This window comes from Elephas maximus, chromosome X (genome assembly GCF_024166365.1).
Source record: "Elephas maximus indicus isolate mEleMax1 chromosome X, mEleMax1 primary haplotype, whole genome shotgun sequence".
NCBI lineage: Eukaryota > Metazoa > Chordata > Mammalia > Proboscidea > Elephantidae > Elephas > Elephas maximus.
Genome location: NC_064846.1, coordinates 180,066,414 through 180,085,877, shown reverse-complemented (window position 1 = coordinate 180,085,877; position 19,464 = coordinate 180,066,414). Strand labels below are relative to the sequence as shown.

General features: G+C 53.3%; 2 protein-coding genes across 4 annotated transcripts in view; one reads left to right on the top strand and one right to left on the bottom strand.

Moving 5' to 3' along the window:
* IL3RA (interleukin 3 receptor subunit alpha) overlaps nucleotides 1-11,139 on the top strand; it is a 28,560-nt gene extending 17,421 nt beyond the window's left edge. The window contains exons 8-12 of one of the 3 annotated variants that reach the window (XM_049871887.1): nucleotides 556-582; nucleotides 4,945-5,065; nucleotides 6,884-6,983; nucleotides 10,320-10,401; nucleotides 10,665-11,139. In XM_049871887.1, coding sequence (XP_049727844.1) covers nucleotides 556-582; nucleotides 4,945-5,065; nucleotides 6,884-6,983; nucleotides 10,320-10,401; nucleotides 10,665-10,739 — 405 coding nt within the window. In that variant the 3' untranslated portion in view covers nucleotides 10,740-11,139. Of the gene's footprint in view, nucleotides 1-555; nucleotides 583-2,056; nucleotides 5,066-6,883; nucleotides 6,984-10,319 lie in introns of those variants that run through there. The other 2 variants (XM_049871886.1, XM_049871888.1) reach the window with 2 other exon arrangements.
* Nucleotides 11,140-13,204: 2,065 nt separating this feature from the next.
* SLC25A6 (solute carrier family 25 member 6) lies at nucleotides 13,205-18,729 on the bottom strand. Its single transcript, XM_049871889.1, has 4 exons — nucleotides 18,507-18,729; nucleotides 15,358-15,844; nucleotides 14,397-14,537; nucleotides 13,205-13,796 (listed from the first exon to the last, which is right to left on the bottom strand). Exons 1-4 carry the CDS (start codon nucleotides 18,615-18,617, stop codon nucleotides 13,639-13,641), a joined length of 897 nt encoding a protein of 298 aa, XP_049727846.1. The 5' UTR covers nucleotides 18,618-18,729; the 3' UTR covers nucleotides 13,205-13,638.
* Between the last annotated feature and the right edge of the window lie 735 nt (nucleotides 18,730-19,464).

The window sequence follows — 19,464 nt, the reverse complement described above, 5'->3', positions numbered from 1 at the left end:
ACTACCCCCGAGGTCACCTATTAGCTAAAAGACGAGAAGATAAGGGGGCAGGGAAACTAGAGTACTGGAAATAGAATAACCAGAACGGAATTAAAGAGAATGTTGACACATTGTGAAAAATGTAACTTATGTCACTGAACAATTTGTGTAGAAATTGTTAAATGGGAACTTAATTTGCTATGTAAACTTTCACAGAAAACACAAAATAGTAAAAAAAAAAAAAAAAAAAAAGCCTCAATACAGCAGCTCCTGTCCAAAAGCAAGACAAGACGGCAGGAAGGGACAGGAGCCAGACGAATGGACACAAGGAACCCCAGGATGGAAAGGGGGAGCATGCTGTCACATTGTGGGAATTACAACCAATGTCATAAAATTGTATATGTGTAAATGTTTGAATGAGAAATCAATTTGAGCTGTGAGCTTTCGGTGAAAGTGTTAAAAAAAAAAAAAAACCCTCAATACTAAGAAGACAAACAGCCCTATAAACCTGAAATGGATAGACTTTCTCAGAGGAGGACCTGGGTACTCACCTGCTTGTCTGCTCTTGTCTTACAGGGCACGGATCCCACCCACCTAAACACGGTGAGTGTTCCCCTACTGTTGTGGGTTGAGTTGTGTTCCACAAAAGATATGTTGAAGTCCTAACCCTAGTACCTGTGAAGGTGATCTTGTTTGGACATAGTCTTTGCAGATGTTATCAGGTAAGTGAACATGAGGTCACACTGCAGCAGGGCATGTCCTAATCCCATCTGAGGGGTGTCCTTATAAAAGAGAAGAAGAGACACAGAGGGGAGACAGCCATGTGAAGATGGAGCAGAGATTGGAGTGCTGCACCCACAAGCCAAGGAATGCCTGGAGCCACCAAATATGGGAAGACACGAGGAAGTATCCTCCCCTAGAGCCTCCAGAGGGAGCATGGCCCTGCCCACGCCTCGATGTCACACTTCTGTCCCCTAGAACTGTGAGAGAATAAATTTCTGTGGTATTAAGTCACCCAGTTGCTGATACTTTGTTATGGCAGCCCTATTGGAATGGTGTGTTTATAAAAGCAGAGAGGAGACACAGAGACACAGAGGGGAGACGTCATGTGAAGACCGAGGCAGAGATTGGAGTCATACAGCCACAAGCCAAGGAACACCAAGGATTGCTGGCTGTCACCAGAGGCTGGGAAAGAGGCCGGGAACAGATTCTCCCTCAGAGCCTCAGAGGAATCAAGACGGCTGATACCCTGGTCTCAGACTCCCAGCCCCCAGAACTGATAGAGAATAAATTTTTATTCTCATAAGTCATTTTGATGCCTAAGGGGTGCCTGACCCAGGCCATGGTCTTTTCGATCGCTTCATACGCACGTGAAAGCTGGACGATGAATAAGGAAGATGGAAGGAGTGTTGATGAATTTGAAATGTGATGCTGACGAAGAACACTGAATATACCGTGGACTGCCGGAAGAATGAACGAATCTCCCTTGGAGGAAGTACAACTGGAATGCTCCTTAGAAGCGAGGATGGAAAGACTCCCCCCTCACTTACTTTGGACACTTCATCAGGAAAAGATCAATCGCTAGAAAGGGATATCACATTTGCTAAAGAAAGTGGAGGGTCGGCGAAAGTGAGGGAAACATTCCATGAGATGGACTGATGACACAAGAACCAAACAGTGAACTCCAACGTCCCAAGATGGAGCAGGACCGGGAAACATTTTGTTCTGTTAGGTCGCCATGAGCCAGAATCAACTTGAAGGGAACTAGAAGCAACACAAGTGACCAAGTCCAGGGTCCTTTGAGAGCTCCAGGACTCATTCGCTCCCCTCCTTCAGTAGCACACACCCAAATTTGCCGGCACACAGTACTTACGATTCTTCCTTTTCAGCAATTCCCGTGAGCCAGGCTCCTGGTGTGGGCACCACTCAGCCTTCCGCAATCTTGCAGCGTCGGTGTTTTTATCTCCAAATTTGGAGAAAAGGAAATCAAAACTCTGATGATCCCTCCAAGTCAATAGGGTCAGGGTGCTATTGCTTGTCTGGCGCTGTTGGAAAAGGATGACGCATTTGCCCACAGATCACATCCACCAGACATTCCCCGCATGCTTGGGGCTGTGCCAGGCACCTGGATGGAGCAAGTCAACAAACTGTGCACTCCACCTGGCCAGGTAAATGCTCTCAGATAGGTGGGTGTCTTAGGTTGGGTTCTCTAGAGAAGCAAAAGCAGTAAAGCATATAAATATATATAAGGGAGAGATTTATATCAATGATATAGCTCATGCCATTCCAGAGGCTGGAACGTCCCAAGTCCGTGAGTCAGGATCACAGCTTCTCCTGATTCACGTAGCTGCAGGGGCTGGTGAACCCAAGATCAGCAGGTCAGAGAGCAGGGCTCCTGCTCACAGGCTGCAAAGATCGATGAATCCCCAGATCAGCTGGCAAGATGGCAGGTAAACTGCTAGCTCAAGTCCTAAGAACCAGATGTCAGATGAACAGGAGCCAGCTTCAGGATCCGGAGTGAGCAAAAAGCCCCCTAGCCTTGCCAGAATGTCCACTTATATTTGGCACAGGCCACACACCCAAAGAAACTTCCTTTCAGCTGATTGGCTACTCACAGCAGAGCCCACTATGGGGGTGATCACGTACCAGATTTCAACAGGGGAGTGATCACAACGTTATACAACTGCTAAACTACTGAGAGTCATGGCCCAGCCAAGCTGACATACAATCTTAACCATCATAATGGTCCATACACCCAACGTGCGTCCATACTGTCAGAAATGACGCCTCGGCCGGCTCCAGCCAGCTCACTGTGGACTGTTCTGAATGAATGGGAGGCTCCCTCCAGAGGCTCTAGGGGAGTGTCTCAGTCATCTAGTGCTGCTATAACAGAAATACCCCAAGTAGATGGCTTTAACAAAGAGAAATCTATTCTCTCACAATCTAGGAAGCTAGAAGTCTAAATTCAAGGAGAGGGCTCTAGAGGAAGGCTTTCTCTCTGTGTCAGCTCTGGTGGAAGGTCCCTGTCATCAAACATTCCCTGGTCTAGAAGCTTCTCAGCACAGGGACCCTGGGTCCAGAGGACGCTCTTTGCTGCTGGCTCTTCTGTCTTCTTGGAATGAGGTCTCCCTGTCTCTCTGCTTGCTTCTCTCTTTTATGTTTCCAAAGTGATTGACATAAAACACAATTTAATCTTGTAGATTGACTCCTGCCTCAAAACATAACTGCCTCTAATCCAGCCTTATTAACATCATAGAGTTAGGATTTACAAAACACAGGGAAAACATACCAGGTGACAAAATGGCGGACAAACACTGGGAATCATGGCCTAGCCGAGTGGACATACATCTTGGGGGGACACAGTTAATCCATAACAGGGAGGATACTTCCTTGTCTCTTCCAGCTTCTGGTGGCTCCAGGCAGACATTCCTTGACTTGTGGCCACATCACTCCCATCTTTACCTCCATCTTCACATGATCTCCTGTGTGTGTGTCTAACCTCCCAGTATCACCCTTATATAAAGATGCTTGTGATTGTATGTAGGCCCTTGGGTGGAGCAAACAGTTTATGGTCAATTACAACTAAAGGTGGGTGGTTTGAAGTCACCGAGCAGCTCTGCAGAGGGAAGGCCTGACGATTTGCTTCCGTAAAGATGGCAGCCAAGAAAACCCTATGGAGCATTTCTGCTCTGTCATATGGGATCACTATGAGTTGAAATTGATTCAGTGGCACCGGACAACAACATGATACCCTTTATTTTCCTATAGAGTTATAGCATCTGTGTGAGTCCCCTGGGGCTGCCCTACCAAAATGCCACACACTGGGGGGCATGGAACAACAGGAATTTAGTCTCTCACAGTTCTGGAGGCCACGCGTGCAAAATCAAGGTGTGGGCAGGGCCGAGCTCCCTCCAGAGGCTCTAGGGGAGGGTCCTTCCTCATCTCTTCCAGCTTCTGGTGGCCCCAGGTGGTTCTGGGCTTGTGGCTGGATCACTCCAATCTTTGCTCCATCTTCACATGGCCATCTCCCCCATGTCTGTGCCTTCTCCTCTGTCTAAGGGACACCACTCGCTAGATTTAGAGCCAATTCTGTCTTGGTTATCTAGTGCTGCTATAACAGAAATACCACAAGTGGATGGCTTTAACAAAGAGAAATCTATTCTCTCACAGTCTAGAGGCCTACAAGTCCAAATTCAGGGCGTCAGCTTCAGGGGAAGCTTTCCCTGTCTCTTGGCTCTGGGGGAAGGTCCTTGTCATCAATCTTCCCCTGGTCTAGTAACTTCTCATGGCGGGCCCCCAAATTCAAAGGATGGGCTGTTCTCCTGGCTCTTGTTTCTTGATGGTATGAGGTTCCCTTGTCTCTCTGCTTCCTTCTCTCTTTTTTATCTCAAAAGAGATTGACTCAAGATACAACCTAATCTTGTAGATTGAGTCCTGTCTCATTAACATAACTGCCACTAATCCTGCCTCGTTAACATCATAGAGACAGGGTTTATAACACATAGGGAAATCACATCAGATGACAAAATGGTGGACGATCACACAATACCAGGAATCATGGCCCAGCCAAACTGATATGTTTTTGGGGGCACAATTCAGTCCATGACACACCCTAAGTCCAGGTTGATCTTATCTCGAGTCCTTTCACTGAATCAAATCTGCAAATAGCCTACTTCCAAATAAGTACAAACTCACAGGTTCTGGGTGGACTGGGGTTGGGGGGCCCTGCTTCCACGCTTCGGGGCTCCCTACACTGCTCATCACCTACCAGATAGGCAGCCCTGTTCTTAGACACACCAAGGTGGCCATGGACTGTTTACCTCCTGGTTTTTATACAAAACAATTTACTGTTTGGTCACACGGGGAGCCCAGGCTGAGAGGGACAGGGGCTTGTCTCCTTTCGGGGCCCCATCCCCCTCTTCCCACCAGCTGAGAATGAGCTTCTCTTAAATATTTGCTTGTAAGCCTATCGTGACGGACAAAAACTCCCATGAGCTCGTGAACCCCGGAACGTACGTGGCGAGGATAAGAGCCAAGAACAACTTTGGGAACACATGGAGCGGGTGGAGTCCGCCCCGGAGTTTTGGTGAGCATGGCCCTGTTTTGTTCTGCTTCTGTCCTGCGTCACAGTTGTGCACCATCCCTTGTCCCAGAAATACATCCCCACTTGCCTGCGAGCCCACCGAGAGCTGACTTTTCATTGCTTCCTTTATGTTCCGCTGCCAACAGTGCAGCGGGGAGAAGGCAACCACACTCCCCCGCTCTGAGTCCCCAAATAACACGCTGAACCCACTGGTGGTCCTGCCACACCTTACCCTGTCTTAGTCTGCTAGAGCTGCTGTAACAAAATACTACACCTGGGTGGCTTTAAGGCAACGCTGGTGGCTCAGTGGTTAAGAGCTACGGCTGCTAACCAAAAGGTTGGCAGTTCGAATCTACCAGGCGCTCCTTGGAAACTCTATGGGGCAGTTTTACCCTGTCCTATACGGTCACTATGAGTCAGAACTGACTTAACAGCAATGGCTATAGGTTGGGTGGCTTTAAAGAACGGAAACGTATTGTCTTCTGGCAGCTGCCGACACTCCTTGTAGGCACATATGCCTCTGTGTCAAATAGCATCTGTCTTCCCTCTGCCTGTGTGTCTGTGTTTAATCTGGTCTTTTTAGAACTCAGACGTGATTAGCTTTAGGATCCACCCTTACACCCATATGTTTGATTACATTATGTTATGGAAGATGATTACATTATATTTTATTGAATTGCATTACGGAATGTGATTACATGATATTATGGAAGGTTAGTACATTATATTACAGAAGATGATTACATTACATTATGGATAGCGATCCCATTATGAAAGATGATCACATTATTACATTAAGGAACGTGATTACATTACATTACATTACATTACATTACATTACATTACATTACATTACATTACATTACATTACATTACATTACATTACATTACATTACATTACATTACGGGACGTGATTACATTATGGGAAGCGATCACATCACATCACATTATGGAACATGATTACATTATGGGAAGTGATTACGTTACGTCACATTACATTATGGGAAGTGATTACATTAAGGGACATGATTACATTGCGTTATGGAAAGTAATTGCATTATGGAAAGTGATTACGTCACATTACATGTGAGGTAGTCATATTACATTAGATTATGTTATGGAAGGCGATCATATTACATAATGGAAAGTGATTACATTACATCAAATGTGAGGTGATCACGTTACATTACTTTACAGAATGGCAAACCACTTTTTGGCCAGACGATTGATAACCATCGCCTGCCAAGGTGATGATAAAATTAACCATCCCAATCAACCCACGAAAATTCAGGGTCGTGGCCATCTAACACTCATGTGGGAGAGAGGGCAGAGAAGAGCGAGGGTGTTGCTCCCCTGCACAAACAGGGCGACCCTCCCTGCTGGGTCTGAGCTGCCTCAGCCTAGTGGCTGCATACCCAGAGGTGAGAGGGTCAGAGGAGAGGCTGAGGAGCTTTGCTCTTCCAAAGCCCTCGAGCTGCCCTGTGGCCCTGCATGGCACCCAGGGTGAGGCTGATCCCACAGTCCATCTGTGGTCAGTCCTCCCTCCACCAGACATGTCTGGGCATCAGCCTGCTGATCTGTAGGGGGGATTCCTGCAGCCCCCCACCGTTTCCTTTGGATCCAGCTGATTCCTGGGCAGCGGTAGCGCTCCCAGTTGTTCCACTGGGAAGCCAGCCACCCCGCATGCGACCGGCCACCTCCAAGGCCCCTCCCAGTCTGCTGGGGAAAGGCTGCTGGTTCCATCAAGCTGCCAGCCTGGTGCCAGCCCTAGGCACCCCAGGGCAGGCCTGGATGCACCCCCTTCCACCCTTTCCTTGCAGAGTGTGACAAGGACGGGAGCCTCGGGATCTGGCCGGCGACTCTGTCCATAGCTCTGGGGACACTGCTCACCATCCTGCTTGTGGTGCTGCTCTGCAGGAGGTAAGAGCGCCGCCCGCTTCCGGTCTTCCTTTTGTGAAATAATAGATCCAGGCTTAGCAGGCAGAGACTTTCCTCAAATGGATTACCGCAATAGAGGGAGCTATTGGAGCCCTGGTGGTGCAGCAGTTAAGCGTTCAGCTGCTAAGCCAAAGGTTGGCAATTCAAACCCACCATCAGCTCCTTGGACACTCTGTGGGGCAGCTGCGTTCTTTCCTATAGGGTTACTACGAGTCAGAATTGACTCCATACCAAGGGGCTTGGGGTTTTTTTGGTTTATTGCAATAGGGAGAAGGGGCTATTGCAACAGGGGGAGGGGCTATTGTAATATTGGGAAGGGGTTGTGGAAATGGGGGGGCTGTTGCAATGGAGGAGGGAGGCAATTACAAAAGGAGGTGGGGCCATTGTGGGGGAGGGGCTATTAGAGTGGGGGAGGGGCTATTGCCATAGGAAGAGTGGGATACTGAAATAGGGAAAAGGGGGCTATTGCAATGGGGAGGGGTTATTGCAGCAGGGGAGGGGCTACTGCAATGGGGAGGGGCTGTTGTAATAGGGAGCATATTGCAATGGGGGCTAATGCAGTAGGAAGGGGGCATTGCCATATGTGAGGACTACTGCAACAGGGAGGGGGACTGCAATAGGGGAGGGGGCTATTGCAAAGGGAGGCACTGTTGCAATGGGGGAGAACTCTCAGGCTGTGATATCTGTAAGCATCTCAGGGGTTAGGCAAAACAGGTTTTCTTTATAGGGAAGAATGAGCAGGGTGAGAAGGAAGCAGGTGTGGTTGGCGGGATTGGGCAGAGATGTGAGAATCTCTCTCCTTTGGGATCAGGGGATTCTCAGAGGGCCCTTAAGGAAGGGCTATGTGCTGGCTCAGGCTGAGCAGCCAGAGTTCAGGGTTCTGGGGAAAAAATGGAACTCAACGGCAGCGGGCGGGGCAGGGGGGGGGGAACCAGAGTGTGGTTAACAGGCATCTATTCCCATTGGTCAGTGGGAACGCGAGCTAGTCATGCACAAGGCCAAAAGGGGGTACCTGGGGGTCTGTGTCTGATCTTGTCCTGGGTCAGCCAGGGGCCTCCACAAGCCTCTTCTGAGCCATAGGGAGAGGGGGGTCCTTTGTGATAAGCCAAGTCCCAGGCGCACAGAGGTGGGGGGTTCCTTAACCTTCATTGTTTCATGGGAGCACAGTGCTCCGTAGAATTTAACATTGTCAGTGTGCGGTAGGATCAGCTGAAAAATGCACCCCACAAAGCTGTCCACACCCTAATCGCCCAAAATTTGTGAATATGGTCCTTTACATCGTACAAGGGGCTTTGCAGATATAATTCAGTCTTAACTTTTATTCAAAATATTTATTTCTATTAAATCTTAAACATAGGGACATTATCCTGGATTCGAGTTCCCAGGTGTTGCGAATGGCTAAAATGGTTAGCTTGCCTGCTCACTCAAAGGTTGAAAGTCCGGATCCACCCACAGGCACCTCGGAAGAAAGGCCTGGCAACCTACTTCCAAAACATCAGCCATGAAAACCCCATGGAGCACAGTTCTGCTCTGGTACATGTGGGGTCACCATGAGTCGGAGTCCACTCATTGGCAATGGGTTGATTTAGGGTCCTGGGGGGCTGGTAATTGTATTTACAGAACAAAATGGGGGCAGTGTAGCCCCCTACTCCTCCCTGGCCAGCAGTGGGACCCCCTGCTCTGCCTGGTTGGTTCACACACGGTGGGTGTTCTCCCCTCCCCTCTTTCCCTCTCACCCCGTCTCTTCTCTCTAGGACACTTCCCACCCCTAAGCCCCAGACTGCAGGCTCCAGCCCCAGACTCCCTCCCAAGAGCACCCCAATGAATACCTCAACTTTCTTTGTGCATCGTGGTCCCAGTTAATGTCTCCTGTTCCTGATGCCACCGGGGCCCAGATGAAACCCCAACACCTGAGGTTCTTCCTGACATGGCTCAGGGACCTTCCTTCCACAGGGTGGTGGCAGGCTTACAGATGGCTCCCCACCTGGTCCCAGACCCCTGTTGCCTCCACAGAGCCATCCCCAAGCCCAAGTGACCCACTGGCTCCTGCCTGGCGTCAGGATCACTCTCCAGGGGCGCCCCAGCCCCAGCTCTGGGTCTGTCCCTGTCTCCCACCTGGCTTCAGAGCCCCCAACCCACCCCATCAGGCTGGTCCCTTTAAGCTGTGGGGCTGTTTGAGATGGCCATGGAGCACCGGCCCCAAGTGGGGAACACCTGCAGGGGGTGTGGCCATGGTAGGGGCTGCAGTCCTTGGCGGGCACCGGCTGGGGTCAGGTGGACACAGGTTAGAGAGAGCAGGTGCGAGCTGTGCACACGCAGGCTTTGATTGCTCACACCTGGGGATTAGAGCCCACCTACCATCTGTGGCCAACAGGTGAACGGCCCTGGATTGGGACTGGGAGTGCTCCCCACACGGATGGAAGGGGTGGCAGACGAGATCCCTGGAGACGAAGCCCAGAGACACAGGGCTCTCTCTAGACCCCAGGCCTGAGCCTGTCCAAATGTGGGCATCCTGGTTGAGGACAGGCTGGGGGACCCAGGTCAGGGCACAGCCCAGCAGGCTGAGAGACCAGCTGGCAACACCGGTGGGGTGACCTCATGTGGGTACTCACCCTGCTGGCCTCTGTGTTACCAAAGAAAAACCAAACCATTGCCTCAGAGTCGATTCTGACTCATAAAGACCTGTCCCATAGGGTTTCTAAGGCTGTAGGGTCGCTGAGTCGGAATCGACTCGACTGCACTGGGTTTGGTTTTGCTTTTTGGTTAACCTTTACAGATGAGTGCTTACCCACTGTGCAACCAGGGTTCCTTGTGGTGGGTCTACAAAAACAAACCAAACCCACTGCCACCGAGTTGACCCTATAGGACAGAGTAAAACCACCCCACATGGCTTCCAAGGAGGAGCTGGTGGATTGGAACTGCAGACCTTTGGGTTGGCAGTTGAGTGCTTAACCACTGTGCCACCAGGGCTCCTTGCTGGGTTTTGTTGTTGTTAGGTGTGGTCGAGTTGGTTCCGACTCATAGCGACCCTACATACTACAGAACGAAAACACTGCCCGGTCCTGCGCCGTCCTCACAATTGTTGTTATGCTTGAGCCCATTTCTGCAGCCACTGTGTCAATCCCTCTCGTTGAGGGTCTTCCTCTCTTTCCCTGACCCTCTACTTTACCAACCATGACGTCCTTCTCCAGGGACTGGTCCCTCCTGATAACGTGTCCAAAGTACGTGAGACAGTCCCCCCATCCTCACTTCTAAGGAGCACCCTGGCTGTACTTGTCCCGCGCTGGGTTTAGAGCGTGTGAATTCCTCTCCCCCCAGGTTCTCTGTGATCCAGAAAATCTTCCCTCCAATCCCTCAGATGAAAGACCCCGTCAAAGACTTCTTCCAGAATGACAGGCTGGTGCGTGGCCTCTTGTCTTCTGCTCTGGGTGTTTCTGGGGACCGGGGGTGGTGTCTCCCTGCCCAGGGAAGACTCTGGCGAGGGGTCAGCGGAGGAGGCTGTCCTGTTTGGATGCCAGGTGATCCAGGGTGGCCCTGCCCCAGGCTGGCAAAGCCTGGAGCCCAGTGAGCCCCTTGCCTGGGTCTGGGAGCTCTGGGACGGGGCAGCCTGCACACTGCTGTCCTGAGTGGGGAAACTTCCTGACTCACCCCTCCTCCCCGCAGGCTGTCTGGGATGTAGTCCAAGAGAGCTGGGAAGAGTGCCCGGTGGAAGAAGTGCAGGCTGTGGGGGAGACATGAGCCCAGGGCAGCCGTGCCCGATGGATGCTTAGAGGGGTGGCAGGGGTGGATCACACCACCACTCATTCTGGAAGGGCTGCCCTGGGAAGATGGGACTGTTAGGATTGAACTGTGTCCCCCAAAACGTGTTGGAATCCTAACCCCTATACCTGTGGATGTGGTCCCATTTGGGAACAGGAATTTGTCATGTTAATGAGTCATATCAATGTAGGGTGTGTCTTAAATCAATCTCTTTTGAGATGAAAGAGGCAGATTAAGCAAGCACACATGGGGAGGATAGATACCCCAGATCTCCAAGGAACAGAAGCTGAAGAGACAAGCACTTTCCTTCCCCTAGAGCCAGTACCCTAAAATTCGGACTTCTAGCTTCCTGAACTGAGAAAATAAATGTTTGTTAAAACTGCCTAATTGTGGTATTTTTCTTTTTTAAACACTGCCGACTTCCCACGATATGTTGCCTTTCCTTCCACCAATACTTAATTCGTAATTTTCCCTCATCCCTGACAACCATTTTGGTTTTTTCCTGCATGTAAATCTGTTGTAACAGTGGCTTCACACAATATTTGTACTTTTGTGATTAGCTTCTTTCACTCAGCCCTCCAGATTCATTCATGCCGTGAGATGTTTCAAAGGTTCATCGATACTCTTTATTGATGCGTACTATTCCATTGTATGTACCATAGCTCGTTTATCCATTCATCTGCTCATGGGCACCTAGGTTGTTTCCATTTTTTGGGCTATTGTGAACAATGCTGCAATGAACATGGGTGTGCATGTCTATCCGTGTGACAGCCCTTATTTCTCTAGGATATATTCCCAGGAGTGCCATTTCTCTCAAAGCACCACTAAGAGACTAAGAGGGGCTCAACCCGTGTGACATCTCACATCTCCTAATAAAGTGCTCTTTTCTCTACTGCCACCCCTGGGGGGGCAAGTCCACCCTGAGCCCCACACCCTCCCTCATCCCAGCTGGTATCCCACTGACCAGCCCATGGTTTGCTCCTTCCTGACTCCTCACCCGGCCCCACCTGGTCCCCAACTTTAATACAGCGACACCTGTGAGAACCGGAACTCGACGGGGCAGCCTGGCTTTTCCCAGTCTCAGAAGTTTCCCACCACTGACAGCGTGCCATCTCTCCACTTTTCTATTGCTCGTTTTAGTGAAAAATAATCACGTTTTCCTCTTCCGTCTTTTACAGGTTTTACTGCCATGTCTTCTCACCGTATTTTCAGTCTTTGGGAGCACTTGAGATGGTTTATGTAACAAGGCAGGGTCCAGCTTCCCTTAACCAGCTGTGTGTGTGCAAAAACAAAAAACACCTGTTGCTGTCGAGTTGCTTCCAACTCATGGTGCCCCCAGGTGTGTTGGAGTGAGCTCCACAGGCCTTCCCTTCGAGGTGCCTGAGTGAACTGGAACCTCCAACCTTTCAGTTAGCACCTGCGTGAGTAGTCACTGTGTTATGTACCGAAATACCACCGTCATTTCAAGTACTAGCAGGGACCCCATGGTGGACAGGTTTCAGCAGACCTTCCAGACTCAGACTAGGAAGAAAGGCCTGGAGATCTACTTCCCAAAATTAGCCAACAAAAACCTCAGGGATCACGGCAGGACACTGTCTGACTCGCTTTGGACGCATCGTCGTCAGAAAACCGTGCTCCATAAGGTTTTCATTGGCTGATTTTTCAGAAGGAGACTGACAGGCCTTTCTCCTGAGGACTCGAGCCTCCAATTTTTCAGTTAGCAGTCAAGCACTTAACTGTTTGTACCACACGATAACTTCCAGTAGGAATGGAGACTCCAAAACACCTGGTTTTCTGTAATGAATGTGGTATGTGTGCAAAGGAAGCTGAGGGACAAAGGGGGCTGTTGTCTAGAGGCGGCCCGCACACCTGGGCACATCTGCACCACCTTTGCAGTGGGGTTCTTGGAGATGAGCACAGGGCAAAGGCAGGTTCTGGATGCAAACCTGCAACCTGGCTCTTGGGGATCCCTCCTTATGACATGGGAACCTCTAGGAGTGGCCCTGAGGGGGTGCTACCAACTGGAAAGGTGGAGGGGCACAGAAGGGAGAGAAAACCCCAGATGGGAAGCTCGCTTGCCTGTCTGGCACTCACCTGTGCTCATCCACAGACCAGGAGCAGCTTCTCGGACAAGCTGAGCTGCACACAGGCATCAATCTGGGCTCTGTCCCTCATCCTGTGTAGGCCACAGACCCCTAGCTGGTCTACGAGGTCCTGCTGTCCTTTGTACCCCTGCAAGACCATCAGGAGCCCAGGCTCTGGCCTTCATCAGTGTGAGTTGCGACCTCCCTGGCTGGCCGCTAAGGCCCCACTGTGTCCCCGGGAGGTGTTATAAGGACCCCAGACCACAATACCCGTGGAGGGCCTGCCTCGGGCAGAGAAGACCCCATTGCTGACCGTTTCTGGCCCCGTGAGAACTCCCGACCCGGCACAGAACCACAGAGTTCTGAGTCCTGTTTTTATTGTTCTGCAGCAGAATGCCCAACATAAAACATCATCGCAGGATTCCAGCTGTGCAAAGAGGAGCTAATGCTGACAGACACATGGGAGACATGATTCTGTAAATAAATACTCGACACGACGGGGGGCGGAGGAGGGGAATGACAGGCGTAGTCTGGATTTGGGGGTCCTCGGGTACCCCACTGTGGACCCATGATATTGGTCGTGATCCCCCTACCCCGAGATAATCAATACACGAATCGGCGGTGCCAATGGTCAGATGTGGTCACGATGAGCCCCTTGTTCCCTAGCCCTCTAAGGACATGATCTGGACTGGACAGGGACAAGAGGAGTTTCCTGAAGGTCAGTGGTCCGTATCGGTTGGGTCTGGGTTCTGTGTGGTGGTCTGGCCCCTCTTCTTCCCAGGCGGCAGTGGTGGCTAGATGACCTTCTTGAGCTCGTCATAGATGACCAGCACGAAGGCCCCACCCATGCCCCTCAGGACGTTGGACCAGGCACCCTTGAAGAAGGCCTTGCCACCCTCGTCCTTGAAGATCTTCCGCCAGCAGTCAATGGTCCCGGTGTACATGATGTCAGCTGGGGGGGGGGGTGTCAGGATGTCATTGAGGGACCCGTCAGAGGGCCCACCCAGACCACGTGTGAACCCCCAACGCCACCACCTGGTCCGTTCATGGGGACTGAGGGTCCCTCCAAGCAGGGTGGGGAGGAGCCCTCTGCTGTCAGGACAGCTCAGGCCTCCGTGGTCTCTCGCTCCACGGACACCCTGTGCATACGCTCTAGACAGAGCCGGTGAACGGAGGGGACTGGGACCCAGACTGGGGGTGGGCACAGGTCTGGAAATGGGGTTCAGAGAGCATGATCTCAAGAAAGGGACCTGTGAAAAACCCTTTAAGGACTTCCTCCCTGCACCCGAGGAGAACTTCCCACAGCCAATGGGGACTTCCTCCCTGCACCCGAGGAGAATTTCCCACAGCCAAAGACGACTTCCTTCCTGCACTCGAGGAGGCCAAGTTCCTCCCTGTGGCCACCTTACTCTGATGAAGGCCTCTCTCCAACCTCTTCAGGAAAGCACCACCTTGTCTAACTGTCACAGGCCCCCACGGGCCAGGGCAGACAGCCGTCCAAGGAGCTCCCAGCCCCTCCAGCCCCCACAAGCGCCCTCCGCCCCACAGATACCTCCTTTGCGCCCCGACTGCATCATCATACGCCGCCGCACGGTGTCGAAGGGGTAGGAGACGACGCCGGCCACAGCCGTCACAGTCTGGGCAATCATCCAGCTGATGACAATGTGTGTGTTCTTGGGGTCGGGGAGCATGCCTGTGGGGGACCGTCTGCGTTAGACCCCTCGGCAGGCATGGCCACCGGTCCTGTCCCTCAAGACGCGACCGTTCCAGAGGCCTGAGCTGCTGACACCCCCGCCCCATTTAACACGAAGCCCCCAGCACCAGGCGACGTCCACCCCGAGATCCAGGGGTCAGGACTGCTGATAGCAGGAACTCCTTAGACATAGACAGACATACACACAAGTAAATGATAAACATCACACAGGGTCTCTTGTGCCAATACAGGGTTTGCCCTGAGGCCTGGGAGTCAGAACTGCACAGACCAGGAGGAGCTCCTTAGGTATGGACAGGCATGGAGACACGTTAAGATGGATCATGTATTGACAGCTGATAGATGACACGGACGAACACGATCAACAGATACCTAAACATTGGATATGCAAGCAGATGATACCTAAGTAAATAACAGACAGGTACATAGCACACAGGGTCTCTTGAGCTAATACAGTCTGCCCTGAGACTGAGGATCAGGACTGCAGAACAGCGACTCCTTAGGTACTAACGGGAAAGATAAAAACAGATGACAGACGACAGACAGACAGACAAATAAACAGTGGGGGCGGGGGAAGCCTGCACAGCATAGTCCTGGCTTGCAAGCTTACTGCCTGGCCCGGGGTGCTCCTCCTGGAGCAGAGAAAGGGACAACGAACAGCCCACAGCCTCTGGGTGACCTGTGCACAAACAGCCCAGCCAGCAGGGCCCAGGAAGCCCATGTGGTCCGTGCCTGTCTTACAGCCCCGGCCTCCCCTCTACGGGCCCTGTGGTCCGCGCCCATCTCCCTGCCACGCCCTCACCTTTGGCCGTATCATAGATGCCGAAGTAGGCGGCCCGGTAGATGATTATCCCCTGGACAGAGACGTTGAAGCCCTGGTACAGGCCACGGACACCGTCCGACTTGGTGATCTTCACCAGACAGTCTCCCAGGCCCTTGAACTCGCGCTCCGCGCCAGACTTGCCAACATCGGCCGCCAGGCGGGTCCTGGCGAAATCCAGCGGGTAGACGAAGCAGAGGGAGGTGGCGCCGGCTGCCCCTCCGGAGGCCAGGTTGCCAGCGAAGTACCGCCAGAACTGCGTGTGCTTGTCCACCCCGCCCAGGAAGACCTGCTTGTACTTGTCCTTGAAGGCGAAGTTGAGGGCCTGGGTGGGGAAGTAGCGGATGACGTTGGCCAGGTTGCCCCGCCAGAAGGACAGCACGCCTTGCTCCTTGGGGATGCGCACGATGCAGTCCACGATGCCCTTGTACTGCTTGTCGGCCGCGATCTGCTTGCTGGCGTGCTGCACCTGAGGGACAGAGCACAGGGCACCGTGAGCCCTCGGTCCGCACACAGACACCGCACGCATCACAAAGGAGCGTTCTTACAAAACTAATGTCGCTGACCTGACTGCTCACTGTCCTGACAGTTTACAGAGGCTACACCTGAGGGCCAGAGCACAGGACGCCGTGAGGCCTCAGTCTGTCCAGAAACACCCATGGCAGCACTAACGGCTTGTACTCGGCTAACTAAATGGCTGGCAACTTTAAGTCACCCAGGGGTGCTGTGGGAGAAAAGCCTGGTGCTCTGCTCCTATAAATACTACAGCCTAGAAAGCCCTACAGAGCAATTCTACCATTTACATGTAGGGTTGCCGTGAGTCAAAATCGGCTGATGAGAATTTTCTTTTGGGGGGGGCGGGATTTATTCAAAGAACAAGCACTTTTTATAAATGTAGTGTCACTGGCATGTCTGTTCCCTGCCTGCAGGATTTGGAGGTCTTGTACTCGAGATGGCGCAGGACTGGTCAGTGTTCCGTTCAGTTGTGCTTAGGGTCGCAACCGACTCAATGGCACCTAACAACAACAACACTTGAGAGCCAGAGGACAGAATGGTGAGGGCACTGCAGACCAAGGCCTGAATCTAAACCCAGAAATGCCCTTATAAATCAACAAGTGTTTTTATAAAACCAGTGTCGCAGACGTGACAGTTCAAACTCCCCTGATCAAGCGGGAATCTCTAGGTCCCTCCTGCATCATGGGAGCCTCTGAGTGCCACAAATGGTGAAAGGTTTGTCTGTTCACCAAAAGGCTGGCATTTCATACCCACCCAGACGTGCCTCAGAAGAAAGGCCTGGTGACCGACTTCTGAAAAATCAGCCACTGAAAACCCTATGGAAGTAAGTATTTCCACCGATATACATGCGGTTGTCCTGAGTTGGAATCAAGGGCAAGTGGTTTATTCAACCATAAGTCTGGAGGCCCAATCTTTATAAGCAGTTACTGTAACTTTAGAAATTCTGTCCTAACAACCGTCTTATAAGTAGCTTGTTACTTTTGGTAACAACATCAACCCGAGGCCACCACTTCCTACTCACACAGACCATATAGCATGTAACAGAACCACCCCACAGGGTTTCCAAGGCTGTCACCTTTACGGAAGCAGACCAGCACAAAAGTAAAGATAAAGGAGGTTACAAGTCCACTGCGGACCAGCGGCTGCATAAAGACAGTAATGAAAACAGAATCCCCCCGCCCCCGGCCCCCGCCGCCACAGGTGTGCTTGGGACTAGAGACTGCTGAGTTTCCAGAACAGAAATCTGTGCTTAGAGAGTTAATTTTTGAGTGAATTCCATTTGGATGGAGATGAATTCCTAGACAGACAGCTTTTGCCAGCTCCCACATACGATGTGCTGTTCAAGTCTGAAATCACAGATACAGTAACTCCTGTGAACAAATGCTGCTGCACCCATTTCAACCCACGTTGTGTCAGAGTAGAACTGCACTCCACAGGGTTTCCAGTGATTGGTTTTTTAGAAGCAGGTTACCAGGCCTTTCTTCCAAGAGACCTCGGGGGCAGGGATGCAAACCTCCAACTTTTTGTTTAGCAGCTGAGCCCAGTAACCCTTTTCACCACCTCAGACCAGACCAAATCCGCTGCCATCGAAGACGATTCCCACTCACAGCAACCCGGTAAGGACAGAGCAGAACTGCTCCATAGGGTTTCCAAGGCTGTACATCTTTACCAAAGCAAACCCCATCCTCCTCCTGTGGAAGTTGGTAGGTTTGAACCCCCAACCCTTTGGGTAGCGCAGTGCCACCAGGGTTCCTCTTTTCCGGCCCGGGGACTCCTGGAAATCAATTGTCGTGGAGTTGACCACGACTCAGGGACACCTCGTGTTGTGTCAGAGTAGAACCGTGGGCTGCAGGGTTTCCAATAATTGACCTTTTGGAAGCCGATCACCAGGCATTTCTTCCGAGGCGCCTCGGGGTGGACTAGAACCTCCAACCGGATGGCTAAGAGTCTAGCGCTTCACCGTTTGCATCGCCCAGAACGAGTTCACTGTTGTCAAAGAGACTGACCCAGAAACTGACTTTCTGAGCTCAAATTTCGGTTCTAAGAACTGTCAAGATCATCTACGCCCACGTACACCTGTCAAAATCCACAGCCGATGTGAATAACCCACAGGAGCCCCTTCCAGACACTGTCTGTGCGTCCCTCCTTGCTCGGGAAGGACGTGTGCACACGTGGGGTTTCTTTGGGCTCCCCAACCCACGATTCAAGTTCAAGGAGAAAAATGCACTTTAAAGGACCCCCTGCCCCGGGACACAGGGCACAAGGGTGGGCACTGGGGGCGGAGGTGGCCCCAGCTGGGGGTCAAAGCTCCCCAGGGACGGTCACCCTCCCAAGGTCACGACATGCCCGCCCCAGAGTCGCTCTGCCCTTCCCGACCCGGGCGCCAGAGCGCATGCGCGCCCGGCCCGGAGCCCGTCCCCGCCCCCACGCCTGCGGCGACGCCCCACGTGACCCGCCATCGCCCCGCCCCGGAAGCCGCCGGCGCGCGGACAAAGCGGTCGCGGCCTTGCACTTCCGGTGCCGGTCCCGGTGCTCGCGGCCGGCCCGACCCGGTCCCCCGCGCCCTGTCCGCGCGGCTCCCTCCGGGCCCGGGGTCCTGCCCACCCGCCGCCCACCTGCAGCAGCAGCTTGACCCGCTCGATGGGGGCCACGGCCGTCTTGGAGATGGCGGCGGCGATGCCGCCCGCCAGGAAGTCCTTGGCGAAGGAGATGGCCTGTTCCGTCATGGTGGCAGAGCGCGCTGCGGAGCGGGCGGAGAACTGGAGTGGACGCGCGAGGGCAGGGAAGGTGGGCGCCGCTGGCTCTGCCGCCGCCGCCGGGACCGAAAGGACGGGCCGCCTACCGCGCAGCCGCTAAGGCGCCCAGGCCCCGCCCCCGCCCCCGCCCGCAGCGCCTATTGGCCGCCGCGCCCACCGGCGCCCCGCCCCTCGCCGCGTGCCGCGCCCCCGGGGGATGCCGGGAGTCGCCGCGTGCCCCGCCCCGCGCCCCCGCGCGTCCTGCCCATTGGCCGCGCGGCCGCCACGCCCCGCCTTTTCCTGCGCTCGGTGGCCCCGAGGCATGCTGGGAGCCGGGTCCCGCCCATGCGCCTTGCGGGCGGGGGGCTCGGCTGCAGTGACCTTTTCAAGGTCACTGGGAGCGGGGAGGTTTGGGGGGCTGCCCCCGGGGCGCGCCGTCCGCGGCCTTCCACCAGGCCCGGGTGCCCGCGCGCATCCCCGGGAAGGGAGACAAGGCCAAGGACCGGAAGCTGCCGTGCTCCCGACCCCCGCTTTTCCCCCAGGATGGAGCCTTTTAATGGGGGGCGGACGCGTCGTCCAGTGAAACCCTCAGACCCTGCTAAAGGGAAACACGTTTTTGGGGGGCGGCCTGATGCCCCTTCCTCGCGCTAGGGCGCCCCGACCCCGAGCGAGGCTCCGCCTGTCGCCCCTCCAGGCTCACCTGGGGGCCCTCTGCCCCCGCCCCTTAACTCCCGGCACCAGCCCGGTGGCCTTTATGGGGCCTGGGGTCCTTTGCTGCACCCCCGCGGGGCTCCCCCTCCACCTGCACTGGCGCCCACCTCCCCCAGGCCACCGAGGG

Coding starts and splice junctions, on each gene's coding strand:
- SLC25A6 (XM_049871889.1), bottom strand. CDS start 18,617: ATGACGGAACAGGCCATCTCCTTCGCCAAGGACTTCCTGGCGGGCGGC. Junction 14,538..15,357: donor CATCTATGATACGGCCAAAG/GTGAGGGCGTGG, acceptor GGTCCCCCACAG/GCATGCTCCCCGACCCCAAG. Junction 13,797..14,396: donor GCAGTCGGGGCGCAAAGGAG/GTATCTGTGGGG, acceptor CCCCCCCCCCAG/CTGACATCATGTACACCGGG.